Here is an 18,868-nt window from a genome sequence, read left to right on the forward strand (position 1 = left end):
TGGGCTTCACAGCCAATGGAAGTAGTTTTAAGTGTAGTCGCTGTCGGAATATAGGGAAATGCAGCGCCCAATTTGCGCACAGCAAGGTCCCATAAATAGCAATGGGATAAATGATCCGAACTTCAGTTTTTGGTGTTGTTGGTTGTAGGGGTGAATTTAATCACGTTGCCATATCTCCTAGGTGGTAAACGGTGTTACTCAATGTTGCAAAACAGCTAACTGTTTCTTACCTGCTCACCGATGATGGTCTGTTTGGTTGTCATATTTGTAGACAGCAGGATAATTACCTGTCAAAGCAAGAGCACAACCGAGGTCAAAGCTTTATGGTTTACCTGCGGCATGTGTATTCTGAAATTTTAGGATTCCTGTCTGCCTGTAGCCAAAGTCATAGAGCTGGTCCCAAATTGCGGGGGACAGGGACATCTTCCCAATTTGACAGGACTGCCCATTCCTGAATGGGCGGGCGCATCAGAGGCGGCCACCTTGATTGATCCACAGAGCGCCAAACCACTCCGATGGCCGAGCTCAAAACCCTTCAGAGGCTGAAGAGAAACAGCCTGCATTCCTGAAAAGGCCAGTTGTTTGAGGTGACCGCTCCCTTGGCTGGGGATCCTTCTAGGGGCTTTGGTAGTGTCCGGGGCAGCACCGACATCGACTCACGGCACCATGGGAGAACATAGCCAGTGGCATTCACGGGGTTGCCTCTGAACTCCCCGAGACACCCCACCGCCCCCCCCACCTCCCGTCCAAAACAGTCTCCAGCCCTGGCTGGGATGATCCTATGGTCTGTGGACAGGGCTCACAGACCCATTTACTATTAGCCTATTCTAGCCACAAAAGGCATCAAGGGGTATGGGGAAGAGAGCGGGAGTATGGTATTGAGATAGAGGATCAGCCATGATCATATTGAATGGCGGAGCAGGCTCGAAGGGCCGAATGGCCTACTCCTGCTCCTATTTTTCTGTTTCTAGTCACTTAAAAAAAAACTATAACTGTTTTTTTTTTCCTGAAGCAATAGATTATCTAGTACAAATAAAAACAGAAAATACTACAGACACTCAGCAGGTCAGGCAGCATCTGTGGAGAGAGAAACAGAGTTAACGTTTCAGGTCAATGACCCTTCGACAGAACTGGAAAAAGTTGGAGATGGAACAGGTTTCTTGAGTCATCTTTTGTTTCTTAACTTGTCCCATTTCCATCTCCTTTTGCCTTGCACCAACATCCCTCTTGTCTCTTTGGGGGCGATTTTACCAGCCCTGGGGAGGCGAGTATGGAGGCGGGACTGCCGGGAAAATGGCAGAATCTGGGAGCAGATTCCCATCCCGCCCCTAACCTGCCTCCATGCCATCTTCCCAGGAGGCGGGTACCTGACCCGCGCCGGGTCCCGTCTCCTCGAGGTAGGAAGGGGATTAGTGCCAATTAACTGTCTGTTAACAGGTAGCTTTTTGGCTAATCCCTATTTTGAGCCCTAAAGTGTGGGCTTCCCGACAGCTCTGAACCTCACGAGGGTCAACGAGGCGAGCCGTGCGTCTGCGGGGTTCGGAGGGGCCGAAATGTCCGGTGTGCAGGTGAGTGATGAGTGCAAGTGTGCAGAGGTAAGTGTGTGAGGTGAGTCTAAAGTGTTTTAATAAGATTACTCACCTTTGCTTCTTCCTCCAGGCTTCATCCCTTTAGGCTGCGGAGCTGCCTCATCTCACCGGCAGAGAAAGCAGAATGGCCGCTGCATTCTCCGATACAACACCATCTGATTTCTGCTCAGGAAAGAGGTTTGGTGAGACTTGAGTACAAGGACTCACCAAAGAACAGAGAATGTCAGTGATTGACAGCTTCTCAAAGCTGTCAAACGATGACAATTTATCTGTCAAAAATTTTTGACAGATGAAACGTCATACGCTGACGTTCTCTGTCACCGGCTTTCACTTAATTGGCCTGCTAAGCCCGCTGGGCAGGCTTAACAAGGTCAAACAAGGTCAATCAAGTGAAAATAGCATGGGTTGGCCGGACGTCAATGGAGGCGGGACTAAAACCGCAGTCCCGCCTTCATCACGTCCCCATTGATAAAATCATCCCCTTAATCTCTCCTGCCTTCCATCCTATCACAGGCCTTCCCTTTTGTTCTTTCCTCCCCTCCCCCCTTTTCCTGCCCCTACACTTGCTTAAAAACCTGTTCCATCTCCAACTTTTTCCAGTTCTGACGAAGGATCATCGACCTGAAACGTTAACTCTGTTTCTCTCTCCACAGATGCTGCCTGACCTGCTGAGTATTTCCAGCATTTTCTGTTTTTAGTTCAGATTTCCAGCATCTGCAGTATTTTGCTTTTAGATTATCTAGTACGACTGGATGGAGGAAGTTCAAAGCATTAAGATAAATAATGAATTTCCAGATGTCAAATAGAGAGAAGTTTTCAATAAAACAGAGCAAAACTCTTGTCCATTTTAGGAAAAAAAATTCCAGCCCATGTTCATTGCGGATTCCAAAATGCTGTAAAATTATTCAAATAATGCGTCAAAACTAACATTTTTAGTGGTGTTGGGGAATCTTTCAGACCCCGTTGGATACAGTTGTGATTTTTGGCCACAGAAGGGGTTTGGCGTAATCTATATTAAAATTATGATCTTAAGTCAAATTTAGTTCACAAGGAATTAAAATCTCCATAGCAACCAAGAGCTGGCAGATCTGGATGAAGTTTAGATGAACCAGTTCATGACGCTGTGCCTCTCGCATCCCACTTCAGCTTGAGACAGTGGAAGCTGTTTAGACATTCCTGTAAAATATTCAAACCCATTAGGTGTTGGAATGTCTTAGTCATTCTTAAAGGTTAGACATTCAAATATTGGAAAGTACAGTATAAACAGGCATGTTTTGTTCTCTGAAATAAAAACAGAAAATGCTGGAGAAACTCAGCAGGCCAGGCAGCATCTGTGAAGAGAGAAACAGAGTTAATGTTTCAGGTCGATGACCTTTCGTCAGAACTGGAAAAAAGCAGGAAATGGAACAGATTTTTAAGCAAGTGAAGAGTCTTGGAAAGGGGGGAGGGGATGAAAGAACAAAAGGGAAGGTCTGTGATAGGATAGAAGGCGGAAGAGGTTAAGAGACATTAAGAGATATTCAAGGCAAAAGGAGATGGTAATGGGACAGGTTAAGAAACAAAGGATGGCTTGAGATGAAGTGTGAATTGCGCTGGCAGAATGAAGGACAGCTGCCATGTGGGAGAGAAGAAAAGACATAGACGAAAAGTGTGGATAAAAAAAAATATATATATATATGATAGGGACCGAGGTTATGATCTGAAATTGTTGAACTCTATGTTGAGTCCGGAAGGCTGTAAAGTGCCTAATCGAAAGATGAGGTGCTGTTCCTCGAGCTTACGCTGAGCTTTCGTGGAACAATGCAAGAGGCCGAGGACGGTGAGGTCTGAGTGGGAATGGTGTGAAGAATTAAAGTGACAGGCGACCAGAAGCTCGGGGTCCCCCTTACGGACTGAACGGAGGTGTTCCGCAAAGCGGTCTCCCCAGTGTAGAGGAGACCACATCGTCAGCAGCGAATACAGTATACTAGATTGCAAGAAGTACAAGTAAATCGCTGTTTCACCTGGAAGGGGTGTTTGGGGCCCTGGACAGTGGAAAGGGGGGAGGTATAAGGGCATGTGTTGCATCTCCTGTGCTTTTTTTTGTATGTTTTGTTCTCTGTTCTTTTAATCAAAAATATTGCTGATGGGACACAGGGAGAGGGGAAGGCCCAGTCAAACATGGTGAACCTCCTGAACTTTGCTGGCTCGTGGCCTTTAACTCGGTTTTGATTCTGCATTCCTTGCGAAACAGCATTTTGCACTGAATGGTACAGGTCCACGGGCGGCTGATCGAAAGAAATAAAATAACAGAAATTCTGCAGAATCATGTTTAGTTGTGTGTGGTTGATATAAGCTTTTTCGGTTGGATTGGGGTTGAAGGGGATGAGCAAGGATTCATCAATCTCGGGCTAGCCAAAAAAAAACAATTCAAAGCATTCGTTCAAACTTAATCACTGTGCATATTACAGAGAACCATCCTTCATTAAGATTTATTTCATAAATTATACATACAGCACCCAATGTGTTTTCCATCCTGGGAGCCCCCACGAGATATTCTGTGAAATGAACAGGCAGATAAAACATTTGTTTGGTAAGTGGTACTTCAATTACCAGATTATGGACAAAATGCATACTTAACAGTTGGTCACCCAACTTAATTTTTATTCACATTTGAAACCCAACCTTAAAAACTCCAATTAACTGCTAAACGGTACCTCCTGCTGAATGAGAAGTATATGCAGTCCAGACTGTCCCGCCCACCTAGTTGGGAGGGATTGCGAGCAAGCAGTATTATTGCTTAGAAACAATGGGGCAAGCTTCAGGCAGTGCCCAAAATGGGCACGAACCTGCCCATTGGCGTCGGCGTGACACCTGAACTATTTTGAGGCTTGGGCCTCGCTCACGTGCCACTGGCGAGCTGCAAGCCCCGAGAAGTTTCCCCACTGCAACTCGCGGGTTCTTTTTAAAATTTGTTTATGGGATGTGGGTGTCGCTGGCGAGGCCAGCCTTTATTGCCCATCCCTAATTGGCCTCGAGAAGGTGGTGGTGAGCCCCCTTCTTGAACCGCTGCAGTCCGTGTGGTGAAGGTACTCCCACAGTGCTGTTAGGGAGGGAGTTCCAGGATTTTGACCCAGCGACGATGAAGGATCGGCCGATATATTTCCAAGTCAGGATAGCATGTGACTTGGAGGGGAACTTGGAGGTGGTGGTGTTCCCATGCGCCTGCTGCCCTTGTCCTTCTAGGTGGAAGAGGTCGTGGGTTTGGGAGGTGCTGTCGAAGAAGCCTTGGTGAGTTGCTGCAGTGCATCTTGTAGATGGTACACACTGCAGCCACGGTGCGCCAGTGGTGGAGGGAGTGAATGTTTAAGGTGGTGGATGGGGTGCCAATCAAGCGGGCTGCTTTGTCCTGGATGGTGTCGATAGGACAGAAAGCAGGAGAGATTAAGCGATATTGAGAGACATTAAGAGATATTCAAGGCAAGAGGAGATGGTAATGGGACAGGTTAAGGAACAAAGGATGGCTCTAGATGAAGTGTGAATTGCGCTGGCAGAATGAAGGACAGCTGCCTTGTGGGAGGGAAGAAAAAAAGGCCAAACAAAAAGTGTGGATAAAAAAAGAAAATATATATATGTGATAGGGGCCGAAATTGTTGAACTCTATGTTGAGTCCAGAAAGCTGTAGAGTGCCTAATCGAAAGATGAGGTGCTGTTCCTCGAGCTTACACTGAGCTTCCGTCGAACAATGCACGAGGTCGAGGACGGTGAAGTCTGAGTGGGAGTGGAGCGGTGAATTAAAATGACAGGCCATCGGTAGCTCGGGGTTCCCCTTATGGACTGAATGGAGGTGTTCCACAAAGCGGTCACCCAATCTGCGTTTGGTCTCCCCAGTGTAGAGGAGACCACATTGTGAGCAGCGAATACAGTGTACTAAATTGCAAGAAGTACAAGTAAATCGCTGTTTCACCTGGAAGGGGTGTTTGGAGCCCTGGGCAGTGGGAAGGGGGGAAGTATAAGGGCATGTGTTGCATCTCCTGCGCTTGCACGGGAAGGTGTTGGACGAAGGGGAAGGGGTGCTGGGGGTGGTAGAGGAGTGGACTAGGGTGTCGCTGAGGGAGCGGTCTCTACGGAATGCTGAAAGGGGAGGTGAGGGGAAGACGCGTTTGGTGGTGGGATCACGCTGGAGGTGGCGGAAATGGCGGAGGATGATCCGTTGAATGTGGAGGCTGGTGGGGTGAAAGGTGAGGACAAGGGGAACTCTATCGTGGTCCCAGGAGGGAGGGGCAGGGATGAGGGCAGAAGTGCAGGAGATAGAACGGACACGGTTAAAGGCTGTGTCAACCACAGTAGAGGGGAATCCTCGGTTGAGGAAAAAGGAAGACATGTCGGAAGCAAAAAAACCTCTCTCTAGTGCCCAGGTTTCCTGGCACCGACAGTCCAGGTGTGACAACTTGATCCACACAATCAAGTTTCTGCCCCAATGGAACTGCAGTTAAATAAAACAGACGACCAGATTATGTGAACCTGAGAGTTATGGATAGCACCTGGGAGTGCAGGGCGCTGCTGTTGGAGATTGCCAGTAAATCACCAATTCACTAAGTGACAGTTTCAATCTGCAGCACTATCTGTAAATACCAGTATGGTGCAGGAGTGCCTGTACGACCCCCCGTACATTGCCACTTCCTTGTGTGTCACTACATTTGGTGTAATGGCTTTTTGCTTCATTCCCAAATTCTAAGCGCGGTAAACGATACTATTTACTACGTGAATAATTTACAGAAATTACTGACACCGGGGAACTGTAGCATAATGGTTATGTTACTGGACTAGTAATCCCGAGGCCCTGGACTAATGATCTCAGTAGATGTATGTTCATAATCCCACCACAGCAACCGGGGAATTTAAATACAGTTAATTAAATAAATCTGGAATTAAAAAGCTAGTATCAGTAATGGTGACCATGAAACTATCAGATTGTCGTAAAAGCCCATCTGGTTCACTAATGTCCCTTCAGGGAAGGAAACCTGTCATCCTTACCCGGTCCGGCCTATATGTGACTCCAGACCCACAGCAATGTGGTTGACTCTTAACTGCTCTCTGTGGTTCAAGAAGGCGGCTCACCACCACCTTCTCAAGGGCAACTAGGGATGGGCAATAAATGCCGGCCTTGCCAGTGACGCCCACATCCCGTGAATGAATAAAAAATAAAGTTATAGGGTGATGTTACAACTGGTTAAATAGAGAAACCTCACTGAAGAGATGAGGCCCACCTTGCATGACACCCCCATTCTACTGCTGACAGTTCATTTGTTTTATTAGTTCCCAAGCCACAGGCTGGCTTATTTGATAACAAGTCACCATAGCTTTAGTCTAAAACTAGGTGACAGAGAGATCATGTTATATATTGTAAAGGGTTAATACCTTCGCTGAAGCAAAAGTGACAAGAGCCAATCTTGTTAATGGCTTTACTTCCTGGACCATTATAAATGTGCTTGTTAAGTTAATGCTTTCTGTCTGTAAGACACCGTTCACAAAGGCCCTGTCTTTAAGGCCAGATTTCTTAATGGCCTTACGGAGTCGGCTATTGTAATTACGCTCGCCGGCCGATGCTCCTGGAAGACACCGTCACAAAGAGCAGAGGAGATGGAACCTGATCATGAGATTCGAACACGATGATCCAATCGTCAACTAAACAGAGCGAAGCTCAGACCGCCATCAAACAAGGAATGTGATGAATGCACATTGAACAAAGGTATAAGAAAGTTAACATCCAAACCCCCTCGCCACATGGAGGAGGTGACTTCAGAGAAGATAGAAGAGAGTGTGTCCAGCGAAGCCTCCCACGTCAGCGCGTTCCATCGTCCTTGGTTATACGGGAAGTAAAGCTTGTATTTTAACCAAGTCATTACTTTCCAAGTTTGTGTAATGCATGCTGTGTGTTCCGGTTCACTAAAGCGAGCACCCTTTGTCGTCACCATTTATGGCAGCCGAGTCTAAGTAAATAAGGACATTTGAAACTGCAGACGGTTGTCAGCTTTTCAGGACGTGTACCCTGTCCCTAACCCTGGGGACGGGATCATTTTGATAATTGAGGTGCCTGTACAGGGTCAATAGTCAACCACCCCAACTGCCTGGCAGGAAATTGTCGGGGCACCCTGCCACTCTGGGGGGGGGGGGAATGGGGGGGGCCAGGCAGGGTGAGACAAGTCCTCAATGGGGCGAAGGTAAGTCATTCCCCTCCGGGATTGATTAGCTGTGATGGGTAACCTTTTTGGGGTCTTTACAAGGACAATGATGGATCCCACATCTGCTCTCAGCAGCCGTGGCTTCCACTCGGCCCAGTGAGCGTATAGCGGGCCAAATTCCTGGGAATGCTTTAGCCGTGCCCCCAACACTGGCGGCAGATGCAGGGGCAGCAGACAGAAGTCCCATCCGCATCCTCCCACAATCTGAATTTGCAACGTAGCAATCCTGGAACAGAAACCGGGTGGTCCCAAGCTCCAGCTCAAATTACTGGACTCTCATGGGCACAGGCCACCATTCCTGTCCTCCCTAACCAAGGAATTCTGGCCCACGGTATTGAAAATTGGAGAATTAGGTGCTAATGCCATAATAGACAACATGTCAGCGGTGGCTCAGTTTGTAGCATGCTTGCCTCTGAGGTGGAAGGTTATAGGTTCAAGTCCCACTCCAGTGCAGTGCTGATGAAATGTCAAACCGAGGCCCCGTCTGCTCTCTCAGGTGGACATAAAAGATCCCATGGCCACTATTTCAAAGAAGAGCAGGGGAGTTATCCCCGGTGTCCTGGCCAATATTTATCCCTCAATCAACATCACTAGAAAACAGATTATCGGGTCATTATCACATTTGCTGTTTGTGGGAGCTTGCTGTGCGCAAATTGGCTGTGGCCTTTCCTACATTACAACAGTGACTCCACTTCAAAAAGTACTTCATTGGCTGTAAAGCGCTTTGGGACGCCCGGTGGTCGTGAAAGGCGCTATATAAATGCAAGTCTTTCTTCTTCTTTATGTGCCAATAAACTGCTTGATACATGTTGGGTCAGGTACACACAAGCTCCACTTTTGTTAACTAGAACCACTCTAATTGAGGCCTCAAACCCGGCACTAAGCTCATGGTCTACAGAGCAGCAGTGATACCCGCCCTGCTGTATGCCTCAGAGACATGGACCATGTACAGCAGGCACCTCACAGCACTGGAGAGGTACCACCAACACTGCCTCCGCAAGATCCTGCAAATTCATTGGCAGGATAGGCGCACCAACATCAGTGTTCTCGCTCAGGCCAACATCCCCAGCATCGAAGTTTTGACCACACTCGATCAGCTCCGATGGACGGGTCACATCGTCCGCATGCCCGATATAAGACTCCCAAAACAAGCGCTCTACTCGGAGCTCCGGCACGGCAAGAGAGCCCCTGGTGGGCAGAGGAAACGCTTCAAGGACACCCTCAAAGCCTCCTTGAAAAAGTGTAACATCCCCACCATCCACACCTGGGAATCCCTGGCCCAAGACCGCACAAAGTGGAGAAGAAGCATCCGAGAAGGCGCCGAACACCTCGAATCTCTTCGCCGGGAGCAAGTGGAAGCCAAGCGCAAGGAGCGCACGTCAACCCAAGCACCCCACCCACCCGCCCCTTCAACCACCGTCTGCCCCACCCGTGACAGAGACTGTAGGTCCCGCATTGGACTCATCAGTCACCTGAGAACTCATTTTTAATGTGGAAGCAAGTCATCCTCGGTTCCGAGGGACTGCCTAAGAGAGAAGAGAAGAGTTGAGGCAATGGGCATCTTTTAACCTATATAAACCTCGTTATTTTAGCCAATAAATCGGCACTTATATCTCTTGTATGTTGTAGTGGAGTGCAGAAGATGCAACTATTGGAACTTAGTTTCAAGGTGTCCCTCAGGATTTGATTGGCTGCCGAGCACCACATTAAAATGAGGCTTAACCAGATGCAAATCAAAAAAATGGTTGAGAATCTAATTCTCCTGTATTGTTACAGAATGTGCCACTTTTCTCCAGATAATGTAAAATAACCCAAGCTAGAGACTCTCAGGATTAATGGGAGCTCATCGAATAATGTGACATTACCTAGAATAGTAAAAGACACGGAACTTTACCTTTTACAGAGTCCCCCGTGAATTCTCCCACAGTGAGCGAGTAGCCTGAAAAGTAGACGTGTTCAGGTTGAAATGAAGGTAATATCATGAGACACATATTTCACCACCTTTCAAGCTGCATTTAACAGAGCAAATCTTCAAGAGTAAGCGTCCTGATACTCTCTCTCATCCTGACAAATCACATCTTCCACCAGAATCAGAATATCTGACAACGTTATAAAACCAATCTGACAGTCAACTGACAAGATAATGTGGGATTCGCTACCAACACGACAATATCTTCCATAATACGTCATCTTTTTTTAAATATCAACACCTTGATAGATTGTATCTTTGACAGCAGTTTATCAAGGATGGATACCTGGTGGAAATGCCTGCAGACATTCATAGGGGACACAAGGTCTGGCTGGGTCATTTTGGAACAGGTTAAGTTCTCGGAACAGGCTGTATTTGAAGAAATGCTCTGCACTTAGAGTCGGCAGCCTTATTCCTGTTCCCTCTTCAAAGACAAACTTCATGTCTATCTCCTGGTGCGGTGGATTGGTAGGGAATCAAGGGATATGGAGATCGGGCGGGATTGTGGAGTTGAGGTCGATGATCAGCCATGATCTTATTGAATGGCGGAGCAGGCTCGAGGGGCCGTATGACCTACTCTTGCTCTTACTTCTTATGATCTTATGTTCTTATACAGCCAAGTTGTCTTACAGGAATCACCCAGGTGGTGGCCTGGTGAATTCCTGCAGAAACTGAAGGAAAATTGAAGTAATACACCTCCTAATGACAACACAAAAAACACAGACAGAGGACTGGGAGTAGGTTACCTGCCAACTCTCTCAGACATGGGAACAAAGTAAGACACATGGAAAACCGAAAGAAGGGGAAAAAAATAATACCTAGAAAATGGACCTTTATTTAAACAAACTTTCTCATCATCAGTGCGAGGTTACATGACAATGCCATCTTGCAATATCATTGCACACTCCCAAGCTTACAAATGAAGTAAGCTGTATTAAAAGTCTTCTTTTATGCAATGACAGTCCCCTTAAAAAACTTACTGTGCCCCTGATAAGATGGCCTGTATATCATTTGACCAAGTTAGCAGACGGAAATGCTCAATAATGTGCGATTGGTGACACAATACTGTCATCGCAACTACAATGCCAAAATTCTCGGGTATTTGTTACTTGAGTTATTTTATAGTTAATGTCACCATAAAATATGCACCAATTGTACTGCCGCAGTGGCCATTTCAAAGGGGAAAAATACTGGAGCCAAGGTGTCAGCCTAGATTGTGTACTCAAGTCTCTGGAGTGGGACTATGGACCCACAACATTCTCACTCAGAGGCAAGAGTGCTGCCAACCGAGCCAGCTAGAACCAAGAACTTACTGAGGGAATGCTGCACTGTCAGAGGTGCTGTTTTTTGGATAAGACATTAAACAAAGGCCTGTCTGCCCTCTCAGGTGGGTGCAAAATATCCCATGGCACTATTTTGAAGAAGGGGAGTTCTGGCCTGGTGTCCTGGGCCAATAGTCACCCCTCAACCAACATCACTAAAACAGATAATTTGGTCATTATCACATTACTGTTTGCAAGAGCTTGCTGTGAGCAAATTGGTTGCTGTGTTTCCTACATTACAACCGTACTTCATTGGCTGTAAAGCACTTAGGAACATCCTGAGGTCATGAAAGTTGCCATATAATTGCATGCCCTTCTTTCTTTATAATCAACTCCGTTCCCACACAAATGCTTGTGCTTGGATAACGGTTCTGTGCACCTTGTCTAATACCCGCTCGCAGAAAAATTTAGAATGAGCACATTAAGCATTTATACAGTTGCTGAAGGTAAGCATGCAGGTGCAGCAGGCGGTTAAGAAGGCAAATGGTATGTTGGCCTTCATAGCGAGAGGATTCGAGTACAGGAGCAAGGATGTCTTGCTGCAGTTGTACAGGGTCTTGGTGAGACCACACCTTGAGTATTGTGTGCAGTTTTGGTCGCCTTATCTGAGGAAGGATGTTCTTGCCATGGAGGGAGTGCAGCGAAGATTCACCAGACTGATACCTGGGATGGCAGGAATGACGTATGAGGAGAGATTGGGTCGATTGGGCTTATATTCGCTGGAGTTTAGAAGAATGAGAGGGGATCTCATTGAAACTTATAAAATTCTAACAGGACTAGACAGACTAGATGCAGGAAGGATGCTCCCGATGACGGGGGAGTCCAGAACCAGGGGTCACAGTCTAAAGATAAGGGGTAAGCTATTTAGGGCTGAGATGAGGAGGAATTTCTTCACCCAGAGAGTGGTGAACCTGTGGAATTCTCTACCACAAAAGGCAGTTGAGGCCAATTCATTAAATATATTCAAGAAGGAGTTAGATATATTTCTTAAGGCTAAAGGGATCAAGGGATATGGGGAGAAGGCAGGGACAGGGTACTGAATTTGGATGATCAGCCATGATCTCATTGAATGGCGGAGCAGGCTCGAGGGGCCGAATGGCCGACTCCTGCTCCTATCTTCTATGTTTCTATGTTTCTACAGGAACCGTGCTGGCTGGAATATATTTCCCACTGTTCCTGGGTCTCATGTGGGTACAATAGTATTATCTGCACCAAGTTTTATTTCAGCAACATGCTCGGGGGGAAACCAGAGAGCTATGAGATTTAAAAATATATATTATGCGTAGTTTAAAAAAAACACACAGCTATACCCTGTAAATCTTAAATAGAGCAGAGAATGTTGCAGAGGCAGAGCAGGTCAATCTGCATGTGAAAGGGAATGAAATGTTAACCATCTGGGGTGGAAACCTTCAAAAGAGTTGTTCTAATCTGGCTGGAAGAACACTTGTAATCGGCCTGACAAGGAGCAGTAAGAGTAAGGACAAGACAAAATAACTGGATTGGGGATAGGTACAGGTTCAGGGTTCAGACAGACTAACTATTTTCACAAGAGGCATTGGATGGGTTCAACAGCTTGGTAACAGATTTTGCGATACTGGAAAGAAGTGTTAAGTGTTGTACACTGGATGAAGCTCGTATCTGATAGGAGTCTAGGTATCGATTTTAAAGGCAAAGACATTGTAAAGATTAAAGGAGGTCTTTTTGGTCAGCTGGGTATCGAACACATGTGGAAATCCATTTAAGAATCTCCAGATTACTGGGAAATCCACACCTACCTGCAGTTTGCCCAATATGGCGAGCACAGTCTATACCCTTGGAGGAGAAATTCGGTATCGCCCGTTTGGGGCGCAATTATCAGCACAAAGTTTAGCGCCTGCCGCTAATTATCACCTCCGACTGCAAACTTGGCTTCTATCACCCCTGGAGGTGATTGGAGCGCTAAATCAGGCGCTACACACCTCTCTTAAGGCGCTAACGCCAAGGAGCAAGGCACTATCTCAGAGCGCTGGCGAAGCCCATGTGATGTCAGTCAGCAATGGAACACAGACACACTGGCGCTGGCCAGTTCTTAAAGGGGAGGGTCGATCTTGTTCTCCATCCACACCTTGCTCATTGCAGCCTTGAATCTCAGCCTGGAGCGACCTGTACATCAAATCTGCTGGAAAGAACAATGGAGAGGCCCAGGGAAAGAGCTCAGAGTGCAGCCCCCATAGTCTCTTCTAAATTGATGCAAGGTCAAATCAAAATGAACCTGCAAAGTGCTGCTCAGTACCCAAAACTCCTTCACACAGCGTTGAATCTCTCCAGAAGTCTCTCTCTTTCTCTCAGAATGCGTGGTGCAAAAATGTCGCTGACAAAAAAAGGCAGGAAGCGGACGCCTTTAAATAGCGCTCCCCCAGTCCCTTTCTGACTGCAAAACGTTACCCTCAACCTGTCGTTGCTAGCGGCAGGCGGTAAGGCAGGGGGCGCCAGTCAATATCCGGTCCAGGGCATTGCACGCTTAACTGACGTCATGATCTGCAGGCGCAGGAGACCGTGGCGGTAGTGTTTAGCGCCGCTGCAAAATGTCTGGCCAATTTCACGAGTGGCGCAAACATCGCCGCGCCCGGGCGCTAGTTGCTTTACGGCCCACGGGAGGCGCAAAGCAACCAAATTTTTTCCCCATAGAGTCATAATGGCACAGAAGGCAGCCATTCGGCCCATCGAATCCACGCCGGCTCTCTGTGGAGCAATCCAGTCAGTCCCATTCCCCCGCTCTATCCCTGTAGCCCTGCAAGTTTATTTCTCTCAAGTGCCTATCGAGTCTCACCTTGAAAACATTGAGTGTCTCCGCTTCCACCACTTCCGTCAGCAGCGAGTTCCAGGTCCTCACAACTTGCTGCATAAAAAGGTTCCCCCTCACATTCCCCCTGTTTCTCTTGCCCAAAACCTTAAATTTGTGTCCCCTAGTCCTTGTACCATCAACTAGTGGGAACAGCCTTTCCCTGTCTAGCCTATCCAAACCTGTCATAATCTTGTACACCTCTATCAAATCACCCCTCAACCTCCTTTACTCTAATGAAAACAAATCTAGCTTCCCCAACCTGTCCTTGTAGCTAAGATCCCCCCATCCCTGGAACCATTCTGGCAAATCTACTCTGCACCCTCTCAAGGCATATCCTTCCTAAAGTGTGGTGACCAGAACTGGACGCAATACTCCAGTTGTGGCCTAACTAGCACTGTATAAAGGTTCAGCATAACTTCTCTACTTTTGTACTCAATACCTCTATTTATGAAGCCCAAGATTCCCATATGCTTTGCTAACCACTCTCTCAGTATGTCCTGCCACCTTCAGGGACCTATGCACATTAACTCCCAGGTCCTTCTGTCCCTGCACACTCTTTAAAACTGTGCCATTAAGTCTATATTGCCTCTCCCTGTTCCTTCTGCCAAAATGCATCACCTCACACTTCTCTGTATTAAACTCATAGGGTCTCGAAAGTGGTAGTGAAGTACTGGTAGAACTTAACCAGCTAAATCCTTGCAGTTCATCAGAGCAGGGTACTGGTAAGCTTCCCAGTGCTTGTTCAGCTAGGACCACCCAACCCTTTAGGGTACTGGTCCGCAGCCAAAGGAGGGAAGTTCCAGTCCCTAGTGATAGGTCTACTCCTCCAGGTTCCGTTAGTGAGTGTGTTGGGCTGAATTTGGGCATCTTGTACCATCCCTAACTATGTTTATCAGATGTTCAATTAGATTTTCACTCATAGTGCTCCCCATATCTAATTTACAAGTGGTTACACCAAAAAAAGTCATAAATAATTACATGCTGAAAGGATATTATGTACCAGGCCCAGAGACAAGCATCATGTTATAAGTTCTAGGAAAATCATTCGAGTCTTACCCTCAAAGCTGTCATCTTTACTCCCTTGTGCATCTTCAGTTTGTTTCTTCCTCGCCAGTACTTTCAAAGGACTGTTACGGTCATAATTCTTGAGAATGTGTTCGATGTTGGCAGCAATCAACTGACCTGAATGGATTACAGGACGTTTCAGCATTGATCTTTCAGGCACTTTGCACTAACAGGTTCTTTGTCGACTGCATAAGTTAGGTGGTGCAAAGGCAGGGTGTGTGTGACGCTCTACATGGAGTGGAGTGGTAGGACAGAGGCTGTGATTGATGCTACATGGCAAGCCTTGGGTATTGACAGTATCATTGGGGGAGTCACACAACAAAACAGGTTAGAAAATGTGATTCAGACTTCCGTGGTGCCGAATCTTGCCCATGGCGCTGAGTCATTACCTTTTTGAACTCAAAATACAGGCGGACCTACAAAATTTAGAAATGCAGACATATTGAGATCAAAATTCCACTATGCCCACTCCTAGCACGGGCTGAGAGTACATAGTGGGAAACTACCTGCTCTGAGCCCATGGTTTTCCAGACGAATGCATGATTTCATGATAAGTGCTCCTAGACTGTGAATGAATAATAAAAAAAATTATTCCCACCTGGATTCCTCGATTTGCAAACGATGGTCTGTTAAGTATAGGGCCGGATTTTCCGATCGGAGCCTTCCTGCGGGCAGATGCCTCCGATTGGGAAAAATCTACGCACTTACCTGCTGGCTCCGTAGGTCCCGAGACTTCCGATCCTGGGCCTCTCCTGGTGCGTGTGCGCGCAAAGGCCCCGGTACCCCAGGGCGCAGGCGGTTCGCAAGCGTCCCTGGGATCAAGTGGGCCATGGGGAACCAATCAAAGAAGGGAATCCCCCTTCACACTTTTGACAGGTCTGTCAGAAGTATGGATGGGGATCACTTAAAAAAAGTTAAACATTAAATAATTTTTTTTCAAATCATGTATTTAAAATTAGTTAAAATGACATTAAATTAAATATTTTAAACAAAAGTTTAATTTTTGGAAAATAGTTTTTTATGGGGCTAAAAATAAACTTACATTTTTTAAAGGTATTTTTAAATTATAAATGAGTGAAAAAATTTTATTTTTTTATTTTTTTGATCTCTTATGCCGGTAGAAGCAAGCCTTACGCCTGCTTTTACCAGGAGTAAGATTTTGAAAGGTTTTCAGCGGGCGGAGGTTGTACAGAAAGCGGAATTCTCTGCACGCAGAGGCCCTTCTCCCGGGCAGGCGGAGGATTGGTCAAGAGGATTCTTGACAGATCGGAAGTGCTGGGTGACGTAAGAAAACTCACTAAGCACTTGGTTGAGTATAAAACAAGGCTTTAATCAACTGTTTCACAACCATGAGATTCTAGTTACATCACTAGTTCCTGGTTACGAAAACGTCCTGAGCAAGCTGGGCCCACGCCCGAGTATTTATACTCCATGGATGGCGCCACCAGCTGGCCGCCCAGTGTTATTTCATGAGTCATTTCTTCATGAATGATAAGATTCATGACACCCGGCTTTAGCGCATGCGCTTCGCATACCTGAAACCGGCACTAGGCCCCTACGGGTGCGTACACACCTCGTACGCACCCGTGGGGGTCAGAATATCCGGCCCATAATGTTTGCCAACCAGGTTACAGTGGGCACTCTGGCCTTCTGCAGGCATGCACACGACAATATAAACCTGACCAGGACAGCTAGGTCATCAGCTAATACACTTGACAGTCATATTTGGCAATGCTGGCACAGTGAGCGATAGGATGGGGGACTGGGTGGTGCAGTGTTAGGACCCTGCCCTTTCGCATGTAGGTTTGAATCCAGCTCTAAAGTGTAACAAGTTAGGACAGCCTTAATCCAGTTCTTAGTGGGCACCATCTACATCACACATGTTGATACATACTCCTGAGTCACTCTATTTCTCTTCATTTTTCAGTCACCTCAATGACTCAGCACTCAACATGTGCTTTTAATTTGGCATAAAATTGGTACTCTCACTGGGAGAGGTCCTGAGGATGATTGTTTGGGAACTGGAAGTGCCACATCTGGTACATTTGCTCGTGCAAGGAGGGACTGTTCATCTACAGCTAGGATTTAGGCATGTTACTGGGGCAGAGTACTGAGAATGACACTCTGCATTTAAGCGGCACACTGGGTTAAATATGTTAACACTGGCTGACGTTCACTAACCATGCACTAATGTTAAAGTATGGATTTGTACTCTCTCAGTATCAGGAAACCTATTTTAGTCGACACCACCTCTCCAATCTATGAATACATCTTACACAGTATAAATAACCACAGCAGCTTCTCTTGAGAGTCGCGAGGTCATCAGGAACGATGTCCTGCAGTAAAGAATAATGAATGTTTCTGTACAGTATTAACAAAAAATGCTGGAAATACTCAGCAGGTCAGGCAGCATCTGTAGAGAGAGAAACAGAGTTAACGTTTCAGGTCGATGACCCTTCGTCAGAAACGTTAACTCTGTTTCTCTCTCTACAGATGCTGTAGTATGCCCTGAATTCAGAAATCTGAATGACAACCAAAAACTCCCATTCCTACTGGGAGAGGAGAGAAGCTGTGTAACACTGGCGGCACACTATGTTACAGCTTGCCATGAACAGAGGGACAACCAGTAAACTAAGAAAAGAATATATATAAACAATGCGAATGTATATTTATACACTCAGGGATATACCTGTTTATACACTGTATGAATAGAACTGCGTTTATGTGCTCAACCATAAATGTATTTTGATGCTTTGGCAACATAAGATGTAACTTATCATGCCAATAAAGCGATTTGAATTGTGAATTGTGAATTGTGCTGCCTGACCTGCTGAGTATTTCCAGCATTTTCTGTTTTTATTTCAGATTTCCAGCATCCACCGTATTTTGCTTTTGTATTAATGTTTCTGTATTATTGAATAAACACCTTAGAGTTGGAAGTAGGTCATTGAGTCTTACAGTGAGGAGTCCATGAAGTCTGATAGGACACTGACTTACATTGTTGGTAGATAAGTTGTTCTCTCTTTTCCCTCCAATTGTATTGCCTTTTCTCCCGCTCGCTCCAAAAGGTACGGAGTCGTGCCGGAGATGGTTCCAAAGGTGCTGCTAGCCTGCTAGTACCTCATCCAAGTGACCAACCATCATGTGGGAGCCCAGACAGAGTACTGGCAGGCTATTTCGCCATGGAGGGCAGCGCAGCCGAGACAGATCTTCCCTCCACAATTGGACGCTTATCGGCCAGGGGTTCCCAGGAGTGCTGCGGCCAATTCAAATACTCCTATTGTTGCTGGGTAATATCCCATCCTCCACCTTCCATAACCTTCAATTCTGCTGCCCTTAACTTCTCGCACAACAAGTCCCACTCGCCCATCACCCCGTCCTCATTGACCTACATTGGCTTATCAGTCCTTTGATGCCTCAACTTTAAAAATTCTCATTCACATGTTATAAATCATTCATGCCCTCGCCCACCCTATCTCTGCAACCTCCTCCAGCCCTACAACACCACCCCCCAACCCTGAACTCTTTGCTCCTCTGACTTCTGCCGTTTATGCGCCCGCCCCCCCCCCTTCACGCCACCATTGATGGCTATGCCATCGGTTGCCTAGGTCCCACTCTCTAGTATTCCCTCGCTAAATCCCTCTGCCTCTCAACCACACTCTCCTCCCCTAAGCCCCTCCTTAGAAACCACCTCTTTTGGCCAAGCTTTTGCCCACCCTCCTAACCTCACCTTCTTTGGCTCAGCGCCTAGTTTTTCCTTATGCCTCTGTGAAGCGCAGTGAGACGTTTTTCTACGTTACATAAGTGCAAGTTGTTGTGGACGCTGTTCCGGCTGAGAGACAAGCTGTGCCTAAGCATTAATTCTCCACAGGTGA

General features: G+C 46.6%; 1 protein-coding gene across 1 annotated transcript in view; it reads right to left on the bottom strand.

Annotated features, from left to right (window-relative positions):
* LOC147101075 (integrin alpha-8-like) overlaps positions 1–18,868 on the bottom strand; it is a 135,281-nt gene that overhangs the window by 66,731 nt on the left and 49,682 nt on the right. The window contains exons 7-10 of the mRNA XM_085966230.1: positions 14,985–15,110; positions 9,708–9,752; positions 4,083–4,126; positions 231–287 (exon numbers count right to left, since the gene is read on the bottom strand). Of these exons, the coding sequence (XP_085822356.1) occupies positions 231–287; positions 4,083–4,126; positions 9,708–9,752; positions 14,985–15,110 (272 nt within the window). The remainder of the gene's footprint in view (positions 1–230; positions 288–4,082; positions 4,127–9,707; positions 9,753–14,984; positions 15,111–18,868) is intronic.

This window comes from Somniosus microcephalus, chromosome 24 (assembly GCF_052327205.1).
Source record: "Somniosus microcephalus isolate GS21.2 chromosome 24, FLI_Smic_1.0, whole genome shotgun sequence".
NCBI classification, from domain to species: domain Eukaryota; kingdom Metazoa; phylum Chordata; class Chondrichthyes; order Squaliformes; family Somniosidae; genus Somniosus; species Somniosus microcephalus.